Source organism: Mchenga conophoros, linkage group LG4 (assembly GCF_057382185.1).
Source record: "Mchenga conophoros isolate Kocher_MC1m ecotype Shallow Benthic linkage group LG4, M_conophoros_male_GT1.1, whole genome shotgun sequence".
Lineage (NCBI taxonomy): Eukaryota > Metazoa > Chordata > Actinopteri > Cichliformes > Cichlidae > Mchenga > Mchenga conophoros.
The window spans coordinates 39,242,172-39,258,633 of NC_140529.1; the positions used below are offsets into that span (position 1 = coordinate 39,242,172).

A 16,462-nucleotide genomic window follows, 5' to 3' on the forward strand; every position below is an offset into this window, starting at 1 on the left:
TGATTCTGTAATTCGTTACTCTTCTGTGGCTCGTCAAGTTGACATCAGCACATCAATAACCTGCTGACAGTAGAGCTCAGTCCACTGATGAGGCCATCATTCAGGAATGAGCTCAGTGACTAAGCCCCCTTTCTATTTAGGGGGCTACTTGGATCAACTGGCCACGACTAGTTTTCCGTTACAACCCAGTGTGTGAGCTAGTTGTCATAGCAACATGTCCCGGGACGTGATTATTATGCAACGATAACAAAGGTGGACATCAAAGCGAACATAGTTTTGATTTTTGTAAATGAGATGGTCTCATGACTCATCGAGTGGCACTACTGACCAGCCAATCGGTTTCATGCAGTATGACAACGTCACATTTTAGTACCTGCTCGGATCGCTTGGAAGCCTGGCCGAGAAGGTGCTAAAAAGTACCTGGTACCCGGTACTATGACCTAATGGAAAACACTGAAAACCGCACCGAGTCTTTCCAAGTAGATACCAATGGGAAAGGGCCATTACATCTTAATGATGACATCATCATCATCATAACGATTTAGAGAATGCAGAGTCAGAGAGGCCACTAAACAGAAGACCTCATCGTACTAGCTTTGGAGGATCTTTATGAACTGCATCCTTCATCTGATTGGCCGGCTCAGTCTGACGTAGCACGAGGGAAACACCTGGAGCGTCACCAAGTGAAAGAGAAACTACGGCATGCACTGCTGGAGTCACAGGGGTGATTTCCAAACCATTCACAGGAACGCCTTCAGCAACAGCAGCTGTGTGAGTTTATCACGTTCATGTCACGTGTCTGTTTGGACCATGACACAGATCCCGATTCCTGTAAGTCACCTGATTTAATGATTCCTACATAATGCTTCTTTACTGATGCGTAACCACATCTTCACATCTGAATGCATCAGACGAGGCTCAGGCCGGGCCGTCAGTAGGGTTTGCAGTCCTCTATCACTCCTCAAGTGGAGATGTCTTTGAGGAAGATACTGAAGCACAACCTGCTCCTGGTGGCATTGCAACTCTGTTTTTGTGTGTATGCACGTGTGTGTTGTTCACTCAGCATTTATTGACATGTAACTACTATAAACTTCATGGGTTTGATCTGTAGAGTCTTTGTTTCAAACACTGCTGGGATTTCTTAAAGCCGCCACATGTGGAGCTCCATGTATCTGCCATCAACATGTTCTTCCAGTGATCGAGGCACATTTTATATAAACGATATTGTTTTTAATGAGCAGCTTCAGGTTTTCATCCTGTTCTTCTTCATTTAAACAACATCATCTTCACATTTTCATGGTTTACAATAACAAAAGATCAGAAATAATTACCAAGTCTGCAGGCATGAAAATACAGACGTACAACTTGTAGACTTGTGTTACTTCTATGTTTGGTACGTGACAGACGGTTCAGAGTTAGAAAGCTGTGGCTCAGAACTTTTTGTTCTGGTACAGAATTTAAACCCTCACATGAAGCAATAAAAGACCCAAATATTACATAATACAAGATTCAAGATTCTCTATTCGTCACATGCATAGTTATACAAGTATAACACGCAGTGCAATGTAACCTGATGTACATAAATCAGTATCACGTCACCTGTGAGCAGCGAGAACAGGTGAGTCTGTTTATATTAATAACCTCCACAGAAGTTAGCAGATTATGAACAGGTGTCTGAACCACTTTAAACCCAAATATGCTTCTGATACACTGAATGAAGACGTCAGTTTAAACCTGGTGCTGGAACATTTCTAAATGATGATTCAAGTCCCTTCATCATGAAGCTGAGCCTCAAATATAGAAAAATTACTTTTATCATTTCATCTTCATCTTTACACTAAAATGTCCACAAACATGTCTAACACAAGCAGCACGTATCATCATCTGAAAGCTTCAGCTGAACATTTCATCCAGCTGTTGTCGATGGTGCAGGCGTACTGCTCCTGAAGATACTTCCTGTCAAATTTCGCTCCAGTAGAGCGATCACTGAGACAACCAGAGAAGTGAAGAGTGGCTTTAAACCTGGAGGAGAGGAGCACCAGGGACAGAGCCAAGGTCACCACAGAGAACGGGACGCTTTCATATTCCCGTCCTGGGAGGATGAACGGGATGACGATGCGGTTCCTTCCTGGTGGGCCGTGTTTAGCTGAGAGAGACTCAAAGCGTTTCCACACTCCATCATCATCTCGAAGAGGGCTAACCGTGATGTTTGGGACCATCTGTGCTCCAGCTTTCTTCAGTGAGTTCCAGTGATCTGGCAGGTTCACAGGTCGATGTTTGTCATCAGAAACTGTACAGCTTTCTTTATCGTTACAGTAAAAAACTCTGTGCTGAGGCCTCAGTTTTCCTGTAGCGATACCGTACGCTAAACCAGAAGTGACGCAGTTCCAGGGAGAATACAGGAGCACGTCAGTGATGGTGGGCAGAGGCAGGTAACAGCTGGCTGGGATCATGAAGTCTCCGATTGATCCATGAGCCATAAAGGTGATGTGAACATCATCGCTGTGGTTCTTCTTCTCCTCCTCATCAATGCGTTTCTTCAGGAAGTCAAACACGTCTGTGAGTTTGCTGAAGGCGTCAGACTCTGAGTTTTTTCTCAGCCACTGCAGGACGACTTCATCTGTGCAGCTTCTCATTGCCAGCTTTGTCAGCCTTTGCCTTTCATCACAGCTGCTCAGTCTGTCTGCTCTGTAGTGTTTAAATACGCGTAACCTCTGAAACAATCTTCTGAAACAGGAATTATGGAAAAAACATTTTAAGCACAACAAACATTTAATCTGTCCACAGATGGATCCTGAAACAAAATAAAGCCAAAATCTCCTCGTTTCATTTCACTCTTTGCTTCCAGACTTACTCCAGTTCCTCGTCTCTGTCCATCTCCTCAGAAGCTTGACTGTCTTTAGCGTTGTCCTTCAGGCGCTTGCTGTGGTTAAAAATCGACATCATGTTGGTCAGATCTCAGCTAAATAAATATAGACTCTTGGTTTATCTTCAGTATTTTAAAAAGTTTGCAGTGAAAATGATCAGAGTTCAGTTAAAGATAATTTCGTTGCTAGGCAACAAACACTCTTTGCACACCGGTGTCCTCAAACTGACCGAAGAACGTTGCTGCGTCATAGACGTCGTTTGTTTGTCTGATTCAAACCTCAATAAAATCCCAACAACAACTAGCTGCTGTTTGTATTCATACTTCATGTGCATCACCTGCTCTCAACGGCTGGTAAAAATGTTGATGACATTTACACCATAATGTATGAATGTCCAGTGATGGACCAGCCTGCTCATCATGTGGACAAACTAACAAAGGAACTTTTCAGAAAGACAAAATATCTGCTTACCTGCTCCAAAACGTCTGCTCTGACCCTGTGCAGTCTGTAGAATAGAATAGAATAGAATAGAATAGAATAGACCTTTGGTCAAGGCACGCCACTATGCTGCAGGTCTCTGATTGGCTGAAGTATGGTAAAGTACCTGGACAGGTACCAAATGAAAGTAAAAACTGAGTGGGGAATCCCCAAATGTGATACCAAAAGTAAAAACATGACTCAGAGTTTTAACACGATGAGATCAGCAGGACCTCAGAGCTGCCGTCACATTCATGAACACGAAGTCGGGCCTCTACACCAACGTGACCTTATGGGTTACATCTGCCCATCATTTAATAGCCCCTCCCACAGCCACAGGTGTCAGTGGCTCCAACCTTGGGCCCACACCGTTCTGATGAACCCACACCTGTTTGCTCCATCTTATTTCTGTTTCATGTGGTTCTTTGTTTTCTGCTTTGGCTGTGAGAAATACAGACTTCTGTTATGGATTTAAAAACATGATGTACAGATGCTGCTATAAGTTTGTTTACAACAACCACTGGCTCAGCAGATGGCCCCGCCCCTCCCTGAGCCTGGTTCTGCCGGAGGTTTCTTCCTGTTAAAAGGGAGTTTTTCCTTCCTGCTGTCGCCAAAGTGCTGCTCATAGGGGGTCATATGATTGTTGGATTTTTCTCTGTATGTATTATTGTAGGATCTACCTCATAGTATAAAGCACTTTGAGGCAACTGTTGTTGTGATTTGATGCTGTATAAATAAAACTGAATTACATCTTTATTCTTTCTTTTCATTTCTGTTTTTAAAAGGTTTTAAAAAACATGAAGCAATCAGCTATCGTCTCCATGTCCTGTTTTATGAGGAGCAATAAAAAAAGGTGAGACGTCGCCCTCAAGCCTGACCTTTGTATTTATTCATTTTTATTATTATATTCCATCCATCCATCTTCTTCATCTGCTTTATCCGGGGCCGGGTCGCGGGGGCAGCAGCCTAAGCAGAAGAGCCCAGACCTCCCTCTCCCCAGCCACCTCCTCCAGCTTATCGGGGGAACACCAAGGCGTTCCCAGGCCAGCCGAGAGATATAATCTCTCCAGCGTGTCCTGGGTCTGCCCCGGGGCCTCCTCCTGGTGGGATATGCCCCGAACACCTCACCCAGGAGGCGCCCAGGGGGCATCCTTGTCAGATGCCCGAACCACCTCAGCTGGCTCCTTTTTATTATTGTATCATTTATTATTTTGGAACAGCTGTAAATGATTTGCAGGTCTGTGGGTCTGCTTCATTAGTAAAAAATTTGTATGTCTTTGGTTCATAGCACCTCTGCAAGCACAGCTCAGGTTGACATAAGAGTCATGTCAAGACACAGAGGTCATGACCTCCCACCACCACCAGGTGTCACTGCAGCTGCTCTAACCTGGATCAGCAGGCAGAGCGAGTTTCTCATCTCAGCATCTCTGATGCAGGAATCCTGCTGACCCAAACAGCTGGAAATCAGCTGATTACTTCACTGTAACGACGTCACTCTGACCTTTCAGTTTGAAAAGAAAAACATCAGCACATCGTCAGACAGGAAACTTTATTTAAGACAAATATGAGGAGGAAAATCTGGACAAACTTTCTAAACTGGAGCAAAAAAACAAAACTGTTAAAATTCATAATTTCATCTCTTCATGTGTCCACGCGTTTAATCTCGGAGACGGCGTCTCACACGGATTCATCTCTACATGATGATAGATAAGGCACATGGTCGTCCAGACACACAGACCGTCCTCGGCTCGTCCTCGACTACACGAGCGGCAGTGGAGGTCAGAAAAGTTTCCACACTCATCACAACAAAACTCATAAAGTTTAAAAGGTTTGCAGCAGATTCTATAATCTCATGTTTGTGGGCGCAGCTCATCACTTGACCCTCAGCTTCTCTTTGAAGCCGAACAGCTGCAGCTTGTTGTCTGATGACCTTTGACCTCTGAGGTTCAACCTTTCTTCCTAAAGTGCTGAGAGGTTCACTTCAAACTACGAGACATTAAAGTATTGCACTGCGGATTACTCTTCATCATCACCGTGATCATCTTCTCATCTTCAGCAGCTCCTCACTCACTGGAAGACAAAGGTCAAAGGTCAGTTAAATGTGATGGTCATGAACGTAACGTTTTCAGTGAGAAATGTTTCCTTGTCATCATCAGCTGACTGACATGTTTACATAACGATGAAAGTAGCACCGCTGACTAACAACAGGCTGTCAGTTCCACCATCATTGATCATTAATCGTGTTGATCACTGATCAATGGCTACGAGCTGAAGAAAGGCTGCACTGTGAGATGGTGACAGGTGGAGGCTGTCTCCTCGGTTCAGAGATGGAAACGTTTCTCACTGCACTGGGCCCCGGTCTGGATGGGCCTGGGCCCCCTTTCCCTGGCGGGTCGCGGAGTGTGGGAGTGCCTACTGGGGTCAGCGGGGGAGCTGGCCCCAGGGAGGGGTTACCTGCCCCTCCCTTCCTTCCCTCCCCATCTCCAGCTGCCTCTCTCTTCCCGCTCCACCACAACCACCCACACATGCAGGGCCTTGGAGTAGGGGTATGTCACCAGGGTGCAGAGGAGGCTACCCCCCTCCCCCCTCTGTCCCCTTCTGGCTGCCTCTGCCTCAATTTTATCCCACAACTTAGACATTCACATTATTCACACTCTCATTACACATACATATAGGATCTTGGGGGTGGGCACAATCACGGAGTCCAAATTACCATCAGGGTGTACACCTCACCCCTGGCGTCGTTGCCCACCTCTCAATGTTAAATACACGTAGACATTGAGGGCCAGCAGGAGGGACCATGCGCTTACCTGCTGCTCTCTGGCAGGTAGCTCCATGCCCTCCTGGGTTTTAAATGCACCTTAGAACACACATGCATCAACACTACAATGAGCGGGTGGAGGGAGGTTTGGAGTCTTCTCCCACCCCCATTCTCTGTGACCTGCTGGAGCGGGGGGGCTAGGAGGAGTTGGCCGTCCGACTGCGGTCTGGAGTGTGGGGCCTCCCTGCTGCTGCGGAGTCGGGGTGGTCTGCCTCTCCCCACCGCAGGGAAAAGGGAAACACCACCTGGGTCTGGGTGCAGTTCCCCCCTCCAGGGACAAGGGTACCTTGACCCGGTTTGTAGAGTACGCTTGGGGAGTGTGATCGTGTGTACAGCGTCTCTTTATGTCTGTCTCCACGTTGGTTGAGTGTGGAGTGAGTGCATATGAGAGCATGAGGGTGGGAATGGATGTTTGTGTCTGTGTGTGCCTGTATGTCTGTGTCTATATGTCAGGTTGGGTATCAGACGCCACCTCTCTGGGGACATCTCAGGCCCTCCAAGGTTTGGAGGCCTATCTCCACCCACCACCACTTCCCCTGCCGGTGGCGGACTCCCTCAGGTGTCGGTGTGTTGGTGGTTCTTTGTGTCTGGGGGTGGGCGTCCAGGTACACACCGGCTCACTCCTTGGCGGCCGCTTATCGGGGCCTGGAGCCTGGGGCTCGCTCGGGCCCCTTCGGGGGTGGGGTGCCCCCGGCCTCTCGGCCTGGGGCTCGGTCACTCAGGCACGGCTGGCGGCTGGCGGAGCTCACGGGTGCGTCACTGCAACTCCCCCTGGCTTCTGCTCCGCGGCTGCTGAGTGAGCCCTCATCTGGGACTCTCCTCAGCTCTTACTGGGACAGTGGCGCGGCTGCCCCTCTGTTGGTCTTCCTTGGTCTCTTGTGTTCTGGGGGCCTCTGGATGTCTGGAGTTTTGATCTCCTCCATACCTGCTTCATGCCCTGGAGGACGGGGCTGTGGCCCCCCCCACACTCCCTAGCAGATCGTTACATGGAGAAACCTTTGGAATACAAGCATGCTGATCCACACAGGTGTGCACACAGGTGTTCACTGCTCGTAGACCCAAATTACACCTTTCTTGGCTGCTACTTCGAAGCACATCTGTCCTGCGTGCTGCACAACAACATTGAATATTTAGTATTTACTGCTGTTTACACTTAGCTAGATTAATGCGATGGTGTTGTGTTTAGTATGTTGCTTTGTTTCTTTTTTTTTTGTCTTTTTCTGCTTGTTTTCTATTCTTCTCTCAACAGGTGATCCAGGAGATTTTTATTTTTTTTCTCCCCCCCTTTCTCACTGTCCCTCTCCCCTTCTGTTTTTCCTTTCCTTCCTCTTTCTTTCTCCCTTTCCTATCTCTCACTCATGTCTGTCCCGTCTGTAACATCTGAAAATAAAATATAATAAATAATAAAAACAAAGATCGACCAAATGGACCAATACGGCAATGCCACGATGATCCATTTGGCAAAGTAAATCCATTGGGTATCCTTGTTGGTCTTCAGACAACAATTCTGACGGCTAAAGAACCAAATGGGACAGGCGCAAAAAAAAAAAAAAAAAAAAAGGAAACGTTTCTCACTGAAAACACGCCGTCCACATAAACAGAACCATCGTTAATGCGGACAAAGATGACCACATTCACTCTGATTGGTCCTTCAGACACCATGTGATCCTTCTCTGCGTTTGCTCTTCTTCTGTGATATTTTCTCTTCTTCCTGCTGATGAACACTCATCAGGTAAGCCGGTATGGATGATGATTATTTTTAAGAAAAGCTGTTAAAACGCGTCTTTTTAACTGTTAGCATTTTATTGTTCAGAGTCTAAGCTCCGCCTCTAAACCAGCCAGTCAGAGCTCACAGTTCCTCTACATGTTAGTGTGGCGTTCAAAGCACAAGGAGAGAATCTGGACACATCTCTTTTACGTTCTTCAGGAATCAGATTTACGTTGAAGCCTCCACCCAACACTCTGAAGTGGACTCTGCTGGTCTGTGGATTTCGCCTCTGGAGGCTAACAACACTGCAGTAAAACTTCCTGTGTGTAAAGAAGTGTTTTGCTGCAGTGGCGTCTGTGGCTCAGGACGTGGAAAGATACTGAACCAAGTTGCGCCGATGAATCCGTCAGAGTGATACAGTCAGGTTAGAGGTGTTTGTATGAATGTGTGTGTGGGAACAAAGTGTTACGTAAGGACAACAGTCAGCTGCTCATAACCGACTTCATGAGAGTGAAAATAAGACACGAAGCTCCAGATGTGACTTGAGCCTGATGGTAAAGTTTTAAAGACTAAAAACTAAAGTCCAGATTTACTGAACTCTTCCTGACTGTCTCAAACACTCACCATGCCGCCGTGCTCGGGGGCAAAGGTCACGCCTTTCCCTGCTCTCTCCTGAGATCCACTGCTGCTGCTGCTGATCGAGGTTCTCCTCATGATACCTACACACACACACACACACACACACACACACACACACACACACACACACACACACACACACACACAGATGATTCAGTATTAAATGACTTCCATTAGTCTGTTATTCTGCAGGCTGCCAGGAGTCCTCCCACCTGCAGGGGGCAGCATATCCAGCCTGCGAGAGGAGGGATTGTTTCCAGACATGGAGAGGCGCCGCTGCCGGCTGTTCAACATGGCGGCGGGAGGAACGATTCCAGGGGGCAGGACTTTCCCCTTCCTCCGGTACAGCTCCTCGATCTCTTGCTTCTGACTGACCTGCAGGTTCTGCACCTCCATCAGGTGTCTGGGAGAAAGAAGGAGGAGTTAGAAAAGGACTCAGGAGACATAAAGAACGATAAAGCAGATGTGTGTTGGAGACAGACTGGACACCATTTGTCTTATTTCTTTCTGTAACACTGAACCTGGCGAACGACGTCCATGTAGCAACGAGTCAACCGGAAAGAGCCCTTTCTGACTCACTTTTAAGTTTCAATGTTGAAATATGAGTCACCGTATGAAGGATGGTGACACCTGCTGGCCAAGTAACGTCACTGCATTTGTAGTGATGGAATAATAATAATAATGGAATAAATGGTAACCCCAGAGGTGAAGGGAGCCACCAGGCTGAAGAAGGAGTCCTATCAGGCTTGGTTAGCCTGTGGGACTCCGGAGGCAGCCGACAGGTATCGACAGGCCAAGCAGAATGCGGCTCGGGCAGTGGCTGAAGCAAAAACTCGGGTGTGGGAGGAGTTCGGAGAGGCCATGGAAAAAGACTTTCGGACCGCCTCGAAGAGATTCTGGCAAACCGTCAGGCGTCTCAGGAGGGGAAAGCGGTGCTCTACCTGCACTGTGTATAGTGCTGGCGGAGCGCTGCTTACGTCGACTGAGAAAATAGTCAGGCGGTGGAAGGAATACTTCGAGGACCTCCTTAATCTGACACGTCTTCCGAGGAGGAAGCAGAGTCTGGGGATGAGGGGAAAAGCAGAGTCTGGGGATGAGGGGAATAACCCGCCAATTTCCGGGGGCGAGGTCACTGAGGCAGTTAAACAACTCTTTGGTGGCAGAGCCCCTGGTGTGGATGAGGTCCGCCCCGAGTTCCTGAAGGCTCTGGACGTTGTAGGGCTGTCCTTGTTGACACGCCTCTGCAATGTTGCGTGGAGATCAGGGGCAGTACCTGTGGACTGGCAGACCTGGGTGGTGGTCCCCATCTTTAAGAAGGGGGACCGGAGGGTGTGTTCCAACTACAGGGGGATCACACTCCTCAGCCTCCCTGGGAAAGTCTATGCCAGGGTGCTGGAAAGGAGAGTTCGTCCGCTAGTCGAACCTCGGATACAGGAGGAACAATGTGGTTTTCGTCCTGGTCGCGGAACACTGGACCAGCTCTTTATCCTCTCGAGGATACTTGAGGGTGCATGGGAGTTTGCCCAACCAGTCTACATGTGTTTTGCGGACTTGGAGAAGGCATTCGACCGTGTCCCTCGGGGTGTCCTGTGGGAGGTGTTGCGGGAGTATGGGGTGTCTGGCCCATTGCTACGGGCCATTCGATCCCTATACAACCGTTGCAAGAGCTTGGTTCGCATTGCCGGCAATAAGTCGGACTCGTTCCCGGTGGGTGATGGGCTCCGCCAGGGCTGCCCTTTGTCTCCGATTCTGTTCATAATTTTTATGGACAGGATTTCTAGGCGCAGCCAAGTGGCGGAGGGCTTTCGCTTTGGTGGCCTCAGAATCTCATCTCTGATTTTTGCAGATGATGTGGTTCTGTTGGCTTCATCGGGTGAGGGCCTCCAGCTCGCACTGGAACGGTTCGCAGCCGAGTGTGAAGCAGCGGGAATGAGGATCAGCACCTCCAAATCTGAGGCCATGGTTCTCAGCCGGAAAAGGGTGGAGTGCCCACTCCGGGTCGGGGATGAGTTCCTGCCCCAAGTGGAGGAGTTCAAGTATCTCGGGGTCTTGTTTGCGAGTGATGGGAGAAGGGAGCCGGAGATCGACAGACGGATTGGGGCTGCAGCTGCAGTAATGCAGACGCTGCACCGGTCCGTCGTGGTGAAGAAGGAGCTGAGTGTAAAAGCGAAGCTCTCAATTTACCGGTCGATCTACGTCCCTACCCTCACCTATGGCCACGAGCTGTGGGTAGTGACCGAAAGAACGAGATCGCGGATACAAGCGGCAGAAATGAGCTTCCTCCGAAGGGTGGCTGGCCTCTCCCTTAGAGATAGGGTGAGAAGTTCGGCCATCTGGGAGGGGCTCAGAGTAGAGCCGCTGCTGCTCCACATCGAAAGGAGCCAGCTGAGGTGGTTCGGGCATCTGACAAGGATGCCCCCTGGGCGCCTCCTGGGTGAGGTGTTCGGGGCATGTCCCACCGGGAGGAGGCCCCGGGGCAGACCCAGGACACGCTGGAGAGATTATATCTCTCGGCTGGCCTGGGAACGCCTTGGTGTTCCCCCGGATAAGCTGGAGGAGGTGGCTGGGGAGAGGGAGGTCTGGGCCTCTTTGCTTAGGCTGCTGCCCCCGCGACCCGGCCCCGGATAAAGCGGATGAAGATGGATGGATGGATAAATGGTAACCATGGAGAACCAGAAACACTGCGGTGTGTTTGTATGTTGGTAAATAAAAGTAAGGAGTACTTATCGACTCGTTCATGTTTCAATGACTAAACATCCAGATCAGCAGAATCATGAACCACAAATGAAAAACAAATTCATTCATTCATTAAAAGAAGATTTACCAATCACCTTTCTCGTAGTTGCTGTAGCTCCTCCCACATCTCTCCATTCTCTCTGTCAGAATCGTCAGAGCTGTAGGTCGCAGAGCGACTCCGTGCTGTCCCCTCCCACAGACTGACGTTCAGCCTGCGGCCTCCTCTCCTCTTCCTCTCCTCCTCCTCCCTCCTTTTCTGGGTGCCCTCCTCCTCTCTGCTGCTTCTCTCCTCCTGACCTCCCGGGTTGGCGTTCTTGTTAATAACTGGGGCGAGGGTCACTGTGCTGATGCTGCTCTCTGATCCGCTGCTTTCTGTGCTGCTTTCCGTGTCACTCTCTGATTGGTTCTTCCTGGGAGGAGGCGGGGAGTGAGCAGTGGGCGTGGCCTGACTGATGGACCGTTGCTCCCGCTGGGTGGCAGCCTGACCATGTTTAGAGGGCGTGACCTGGAAACGACCAACGGTGAAAGCAGAAGGTTTCTCCGCTGCAGAAATGAGAGAAGAAGAAGAGTGAAAGGCAGCTCAAGACTCATCAGGTGTGCCGGTATGGATGATTTTTTTTTTATTTAAAAAGCTGTTAAAACGCATCTTTTTAACCGTTAGCATTTTATTGGTCAGAGTCTAAGCTCCGCCTCTAAACTAGCCAGTCAGATCTCACAGTTCCTCTACATGTTAGTGTGGCGTTCAAAGCACAAGGAGAGAATCTGGACACATCTCTTTTACGCTCTTTAGAAATCAGATTTACATTAGAACCCTTTGAAGCCTCCACCCAACACTCTGAAGTGGACTTTGCTGTGGATTTCGCCTCTGGAGGCTAACAACACTGCAGTAAAACCTCCTGTGTGTAAAGAAAAGTTTTGCTGCAGTGGCGTCTGTGGAAAGATACTAAACCGCGTTTCCCTCGGTTCCTGCAAGTACGACCATTAAATATTGGTATTTATGGCTCATATCTGGGATTTTTTTCTTTCATGTTTGCAGTAAGTAGAAGATCAGAAAGCGATGAAGACCACCAACATCATCCTGAGTGAAGCATTTACAGGTAATTTCATCTGTGCAGTTATTCTTGGTGGGATGAAGTGTCTGCTCGTCTCCATATTTTTATTCTCGGACTTCAGATCGAATCGTGTGCAGCCCCTCAGTTCATCGTCGGAAACCCTGGACTTTGTCCTCTCTGAAAGCACGGGGGCAGCACACAGCTGTGCTCACAGTACAGATGTGCAGTGGAATAATGTGGAAAGGATGCAGCTCAAAGTAAATGATCCTTTATTTTTAACACCCATGCAGACGGAGCGTGATGTTGTTGTTACGATTATGAAATCATTTCAGTGATAATGACCTGCGAGTGTCTCTGTATGCAGATGATGCTGTCTGAATATTTGCCTGTTTCTTGAACAGAGGTGGTTCATACCTTCGTGTATGGGCGACAGTCTGGGTGAAGGAGAATCAGGCGGGAGGAGCTGGGCAGGAGGAAGAACACGTTACTTTACTCTGATGTCTGTGGTTATGCATGTCGTTCACACATGAAAAATGAAACCATAAACACCATCAAACAGCACAAAATCCCGTCTTAAACGAAGCGTCTGACTGACAGAAACAGTCTCGTACTTTTTTGTTCAGAGTCGACTGAGGAGGGGACGAGTGACGGAGCTCTCCTCTGTGACTGGGAGCACTGGTCAAGCTGGGAGCAGAGGCAGTCACTGAACCTGAGGACCAGTTACATAAAACATCAGGTTTCAGGTTCAGTGTGGTCTGATGGCACTTTGTGACCTCATAAGTACTCACCATGAAGGGGCGGAGCTGAGCTGAGCTTCTGCTGGACTGGAGACTGAAAGCAATGACAGCATGTTTCAGGTTTTTGTGTTCCAGCAGATTCATCGTTCGTCTGCAGGTCGACATTTATGACTGCTGACCTCACTACTGCCTCACTGCCTCAGAAACCAGTAAACACAGATTACCTGCAGTGTTTCTATGAACTCAACAAACACCAGCAAACACACAAACTGTGTGTGTGCAGTTTGTCCCACAGTGTGCTGCCGCTAAAGTCCAGCTGCTTATTTGACAGGGACAGAAAAGACAGAGAGCTACGTTCACTCAGAGATGGAGACAGATAAGAAAGGAGGAGAGGAAGCAGAGAGCTTAGAGTCACAGGAAGGATGCTCGTTTAAAGCTCACATGGAAGTGTTGTTAAATCTGTACGTGTCACATGATGTTTGTTCATAAAGCTGCTGCTAAACAGACTGACTGTTATTTAAAGGCTGCAGGTTAGTGCAGGATGAACAGGTGAGTCTGCTGCACAGTGGCTGTCTAACATGAAGTTAACATAAACAGTGTGCTGTCAGTGCAGAGGATGAAATCAGCCTTGATAGCTGTGAGACATCTGGATGGATTCAGGTTTGTAAATCCACAGAGAGCAGCTGAAGAACATCTGCTGAAGCTCTCTGTAGAAATGATTGCGAGTTTGATTCTTTCCCCACACTGAGACACTACAGCTGATTTTACTTTCCCCACCTGCTGAACCTGAGGTTTCTTTAACCTCTTCCAGACTCATTTTCCTGTTTAGACACAAAGTCCACAAATCGAGGCAACAGAAAATAAAGATTTCTATTCTCCTTCTCTTTCTCTGCTCATGTTCTACTTAACTGATTCAAGCTGAGTACGTTCACTATAACAATAATTAGACTGAAAGTTTTCATTCCCACGTACTAATATTATTTTATTTTAACATATAATATAACACAGGGTTCAGTTAGCTTTGCATAAAAAACGTCCTCCTACTCTGAGCACATTTCTGAGCCGGTACTGTTTTTACTTTAAGTACAGAAGTTCAATCTGTACTTCTACTTTAGAGATGGCACGATACCACTTTTTTATGTCCGATACCGATATCATAAATTTGGATATTGGCCGATACTGATATAAATCCGATATAGCGTGTTTTTAATCAATAAAACTGTTTTTTAATATCTTGCTGCTTTTTGTATAAGTTCATACTCAAGTTAAAAACAAAAAACACTAAAGCTATTCTGTTATACCTGTATGTAAAAAACACACTGCACCCAAAACATTTCATAGTTCAGCAAAACTGATGAATCTAATAAACTTAAACCTGCTCCATCCTCCCTATTCTGGTATTTTAAAGAGTAAGCAACCTAATTAATAGGCCTCTAAAACTCCCAGCAAAAAAATAAATAAATAGGGAACCACCCCCCACCCTCCACCTCATGATGCTTAATCGATGTAATCAACTTTAATTTGATGCAGTGTGAAAAAAATGCCCAGAAATCAATTATTTTACAAGAATAATTAAATATAGTCAACATCTTTCTTCAACAGAACTGCACAGATGGTTCCCAAAGGAAGAAGTACTATAGACTACTAGGGTATATTAGACTTAACAGTTACTATATACAGTAATGGACTTCTATATATTTTACATCAGATTAAAACTCCATATATCGGTTGTTAAGCTTAACGCTGGAAGTACACAATGTCTGGACTTTAGGTACTCTGGTACTCAGGTAAAGTCTTGTTTCACTACTCACCTGTCCTTGCTCCCTCTCTATCTGAGGTGAGTCTGGGATCCGACTGGGCGGTGCCACCACCTGCTGGCTGTCTGAGGCAGAGCTCGTCTGTGGTGTGGGTAGGGGATAGGCTGGTGGAGGGAAGAAAGGAGGGGAAAATGGTGTGTGACTTGGATGGTGGAGCTGGGGTCCAAAGGATGGAGATAGTGGAGGGGACTGTGTGGCCTGGGGGGTGGTAAATGGGGGGCGGGGTTGAAAGCCCTGGTTTGGGGCTCCAGGTGGGGGCATGAAGGTCTGGGCTACACTCATAGCCAGAGAGAGCACGTTGGCCAGAGAGAAGAGAGACTGCTCAGGTGAAGCCCACTGAGGAAGAGGAGCTGAGGAAGAGGAGGAGGGGGTGTGGAGCGAAGGGGTACTCTGGACTCTGTGGAGACTGGGGGCGGGGCTCTGGGTGGGGAGGGAAGCATTGTAGGTGTAGTAGGGGTGAGTTGGGAAGTGATAATGGGGACCAGGAGAGGGCTGTGGTGCAGAGGAGTCCAGGTGGGGGTGACTGAGGGGCTGATATGAGGAAGCTGGAAAGAGAGAGAAACAGAAGGAGCATTAGCTACGCAGCCCAGTCCAACCCAGTCCAACCCAGTCCACGCAGACTGGTGATGCTGGTTTTAGTCAAGTAAACTTTTTAATACTTTCATGTTCTGTGCTGGGGTGTGGATGCACTCAGCCTAGCATAGCACCAACAGTGAACCAACACCATCAAAAGAAGAAGAAACATTTCCAGACACCTTCAAAGCAACCTGGAAAGTTTCTTTGGTAAGTTAAGGTCTGAACTTGTAGTAATGCTCGTGTTCTCCCCTCAGAGACACACAGCAGATTTCCCTCTGACTCAGACACATTTCTAAATGTTTTAAAGGCTTGTTTGAAAGTTCAGAGGCTCTAAAACATTTCCCTGAGGAACCCCACGAAACACAACCAGAGGGCCTCTGTCAGTGTGGTGAGTTACTAATGTGCCATCTGCTATTTTAGCTAAATGTGTGTAGGGATCAGGTAATAATGTTTTTCTTGTACAGCTTTATTATTTTTATTTTTAAGCACATTATCGAGCAGATGTGCGATTAAGTAACTATGAACTAAAACATAATTTTTTCCCATTTTCCAGAAGAAGCATTCAACTTAATTAAAAACAGAAAACATGATGATTCAATCAGGTAACATCTAAATGAACAGTGTTCAGAAGGCCCTGGACACTTCCCTGAGGGACTCCTTTAACCACTGGAAGGAAACACTGCATAGCCACAAAAATGCCTTAAAGTCACAATGAAGCATTTTTGTGAATGAATGATCTGATAACGTGCACACCTACCTGAAGACGTGTGAAAAGACTGTGACCTCAGCGATCTGACAGGGGGCGTGGCTTCAGGGTCAATGGAGAAGTCGGCTCCTTTTAAAGGAGGGGGTTCAACACTGTCGATATCTGATCGTGAAACAGATTTGTGGATTAGGGTGGGGTCAGTGAACATTAAGCGATGAGAGTTACAGCAGCGTTTACTTCATATTCTTCATGTTTTCCCTAATAATCCGTCTCCCGTTCTTCTTCCCATCGTCACCCCCCTCCCACACTTCTATCGGTCCCTTTTT

General features: G+C 47.6%; 2 protein-coding genes across 5 annotated transcripts in view; both read right to left on the minus strand.

Annotated features, from left to right (window-relative positions):
- Nucleotides 1-1,280: 1,280 nt before the first annotated feature.
- On the minus strand, nt 1,281-3,437 carry LOC146576834 (uncharacterized). 2 transcript variants are annotated; one of them, XM_085272725.1, is made up of 3 exons: nt 3,339-3,437; nt 2,855-2,923; nt 1,281-2,727 (listed from the first exon to the last, which is right to left on the minus strand). In XM_085272725.1, the coding sequence occupies exons 2-3, from the start codon at nt 2,875-2,877 to the stop codon at nt 1,881-1,883; spliced, it is 870 nt and encodes a 289-aa protein (XP_085128851.1). In that variant the 5' UTR covers nt 2,878-2,923; nt 3,339-3,437; the 3' UTR covers nt 1,281-1,880. The 2 variants fall into 2 exon arrangements, with proteins under 2 accessions (XP_085128851.1, XP_085128850.1); XM_085272724.1 differs by lacking the exon at nt 3,339-3,437 and having other exon boundaries at nt 2,855-3,074.
- A 1,130-nt stretch (nt 3,438-4,567) lies between these two features.
- LOC146576835 (serine/threonine-protein kinase WNK4-like) overlaps nt 4,568-16,462 on the minus strand; it is a 25,401-nt gene continuing 13,506 nt past the window's right edge. For 2 of the 3 annotated variants that reach the window (XM_085272372.1, XM_085272371.1), the window contains exons 16-24: nt 16,188-16,298; nt 14,849-15,399; nt 13,089-13,131; nt 12,912-13,009; nt 12,715-12,763; nt 11,344-11,791; nt 8,725-8,915; nt 8,498-8,592; nt 4,568-5,414 (exon numbers count right to left, since the gene is read on the minus strand). In XM_085272372.1, coding sequence (XP_085128498.1) covers nt 5,412-5,414; nt 8,498-8,592; nt 8,725-8,915; nt 11,344-11,791; nt 12,715-12,763; nt 12,912-13,009; nt 13,089-13,131; nt 14,849-15,399; nt 16,188-16,298 — 1,589 coding nt within the window. In that variant the 3' untranslated portion in view covers nt 4,568-5,411. The remainder of the gene's footprint in view (nt 5,415-8,497; nt 8,593-8,724; nt 8,916-11,343; nt 11,792-12,714; nt 12,764-12,911; nt 13,010-13,088; nt 13,132-14,848; nt 15,400-16,187; nt 16,299-16,462) is intronic. The other variant, XM_085272373.1, reaches the window with a different exon arrangement.

Bases quoted from the DNA above. Each gene is read 5' to 3' on its own strand.
- LOC146576834 (XM_085272724.1), bottom strand. From the start codon at position 2,946: ATGATGTCGATTTTTAACCACAGCAAGCGCCTGAAGGACAACGCTAAA. The intron at 2,728-2,854 runs GTAAGTCTGGAA...TTCCTGTTTCAG, and splicing joins GACAGAGACGAGGAACTGGA to AAGATTGTTTCAGAGGTTAC.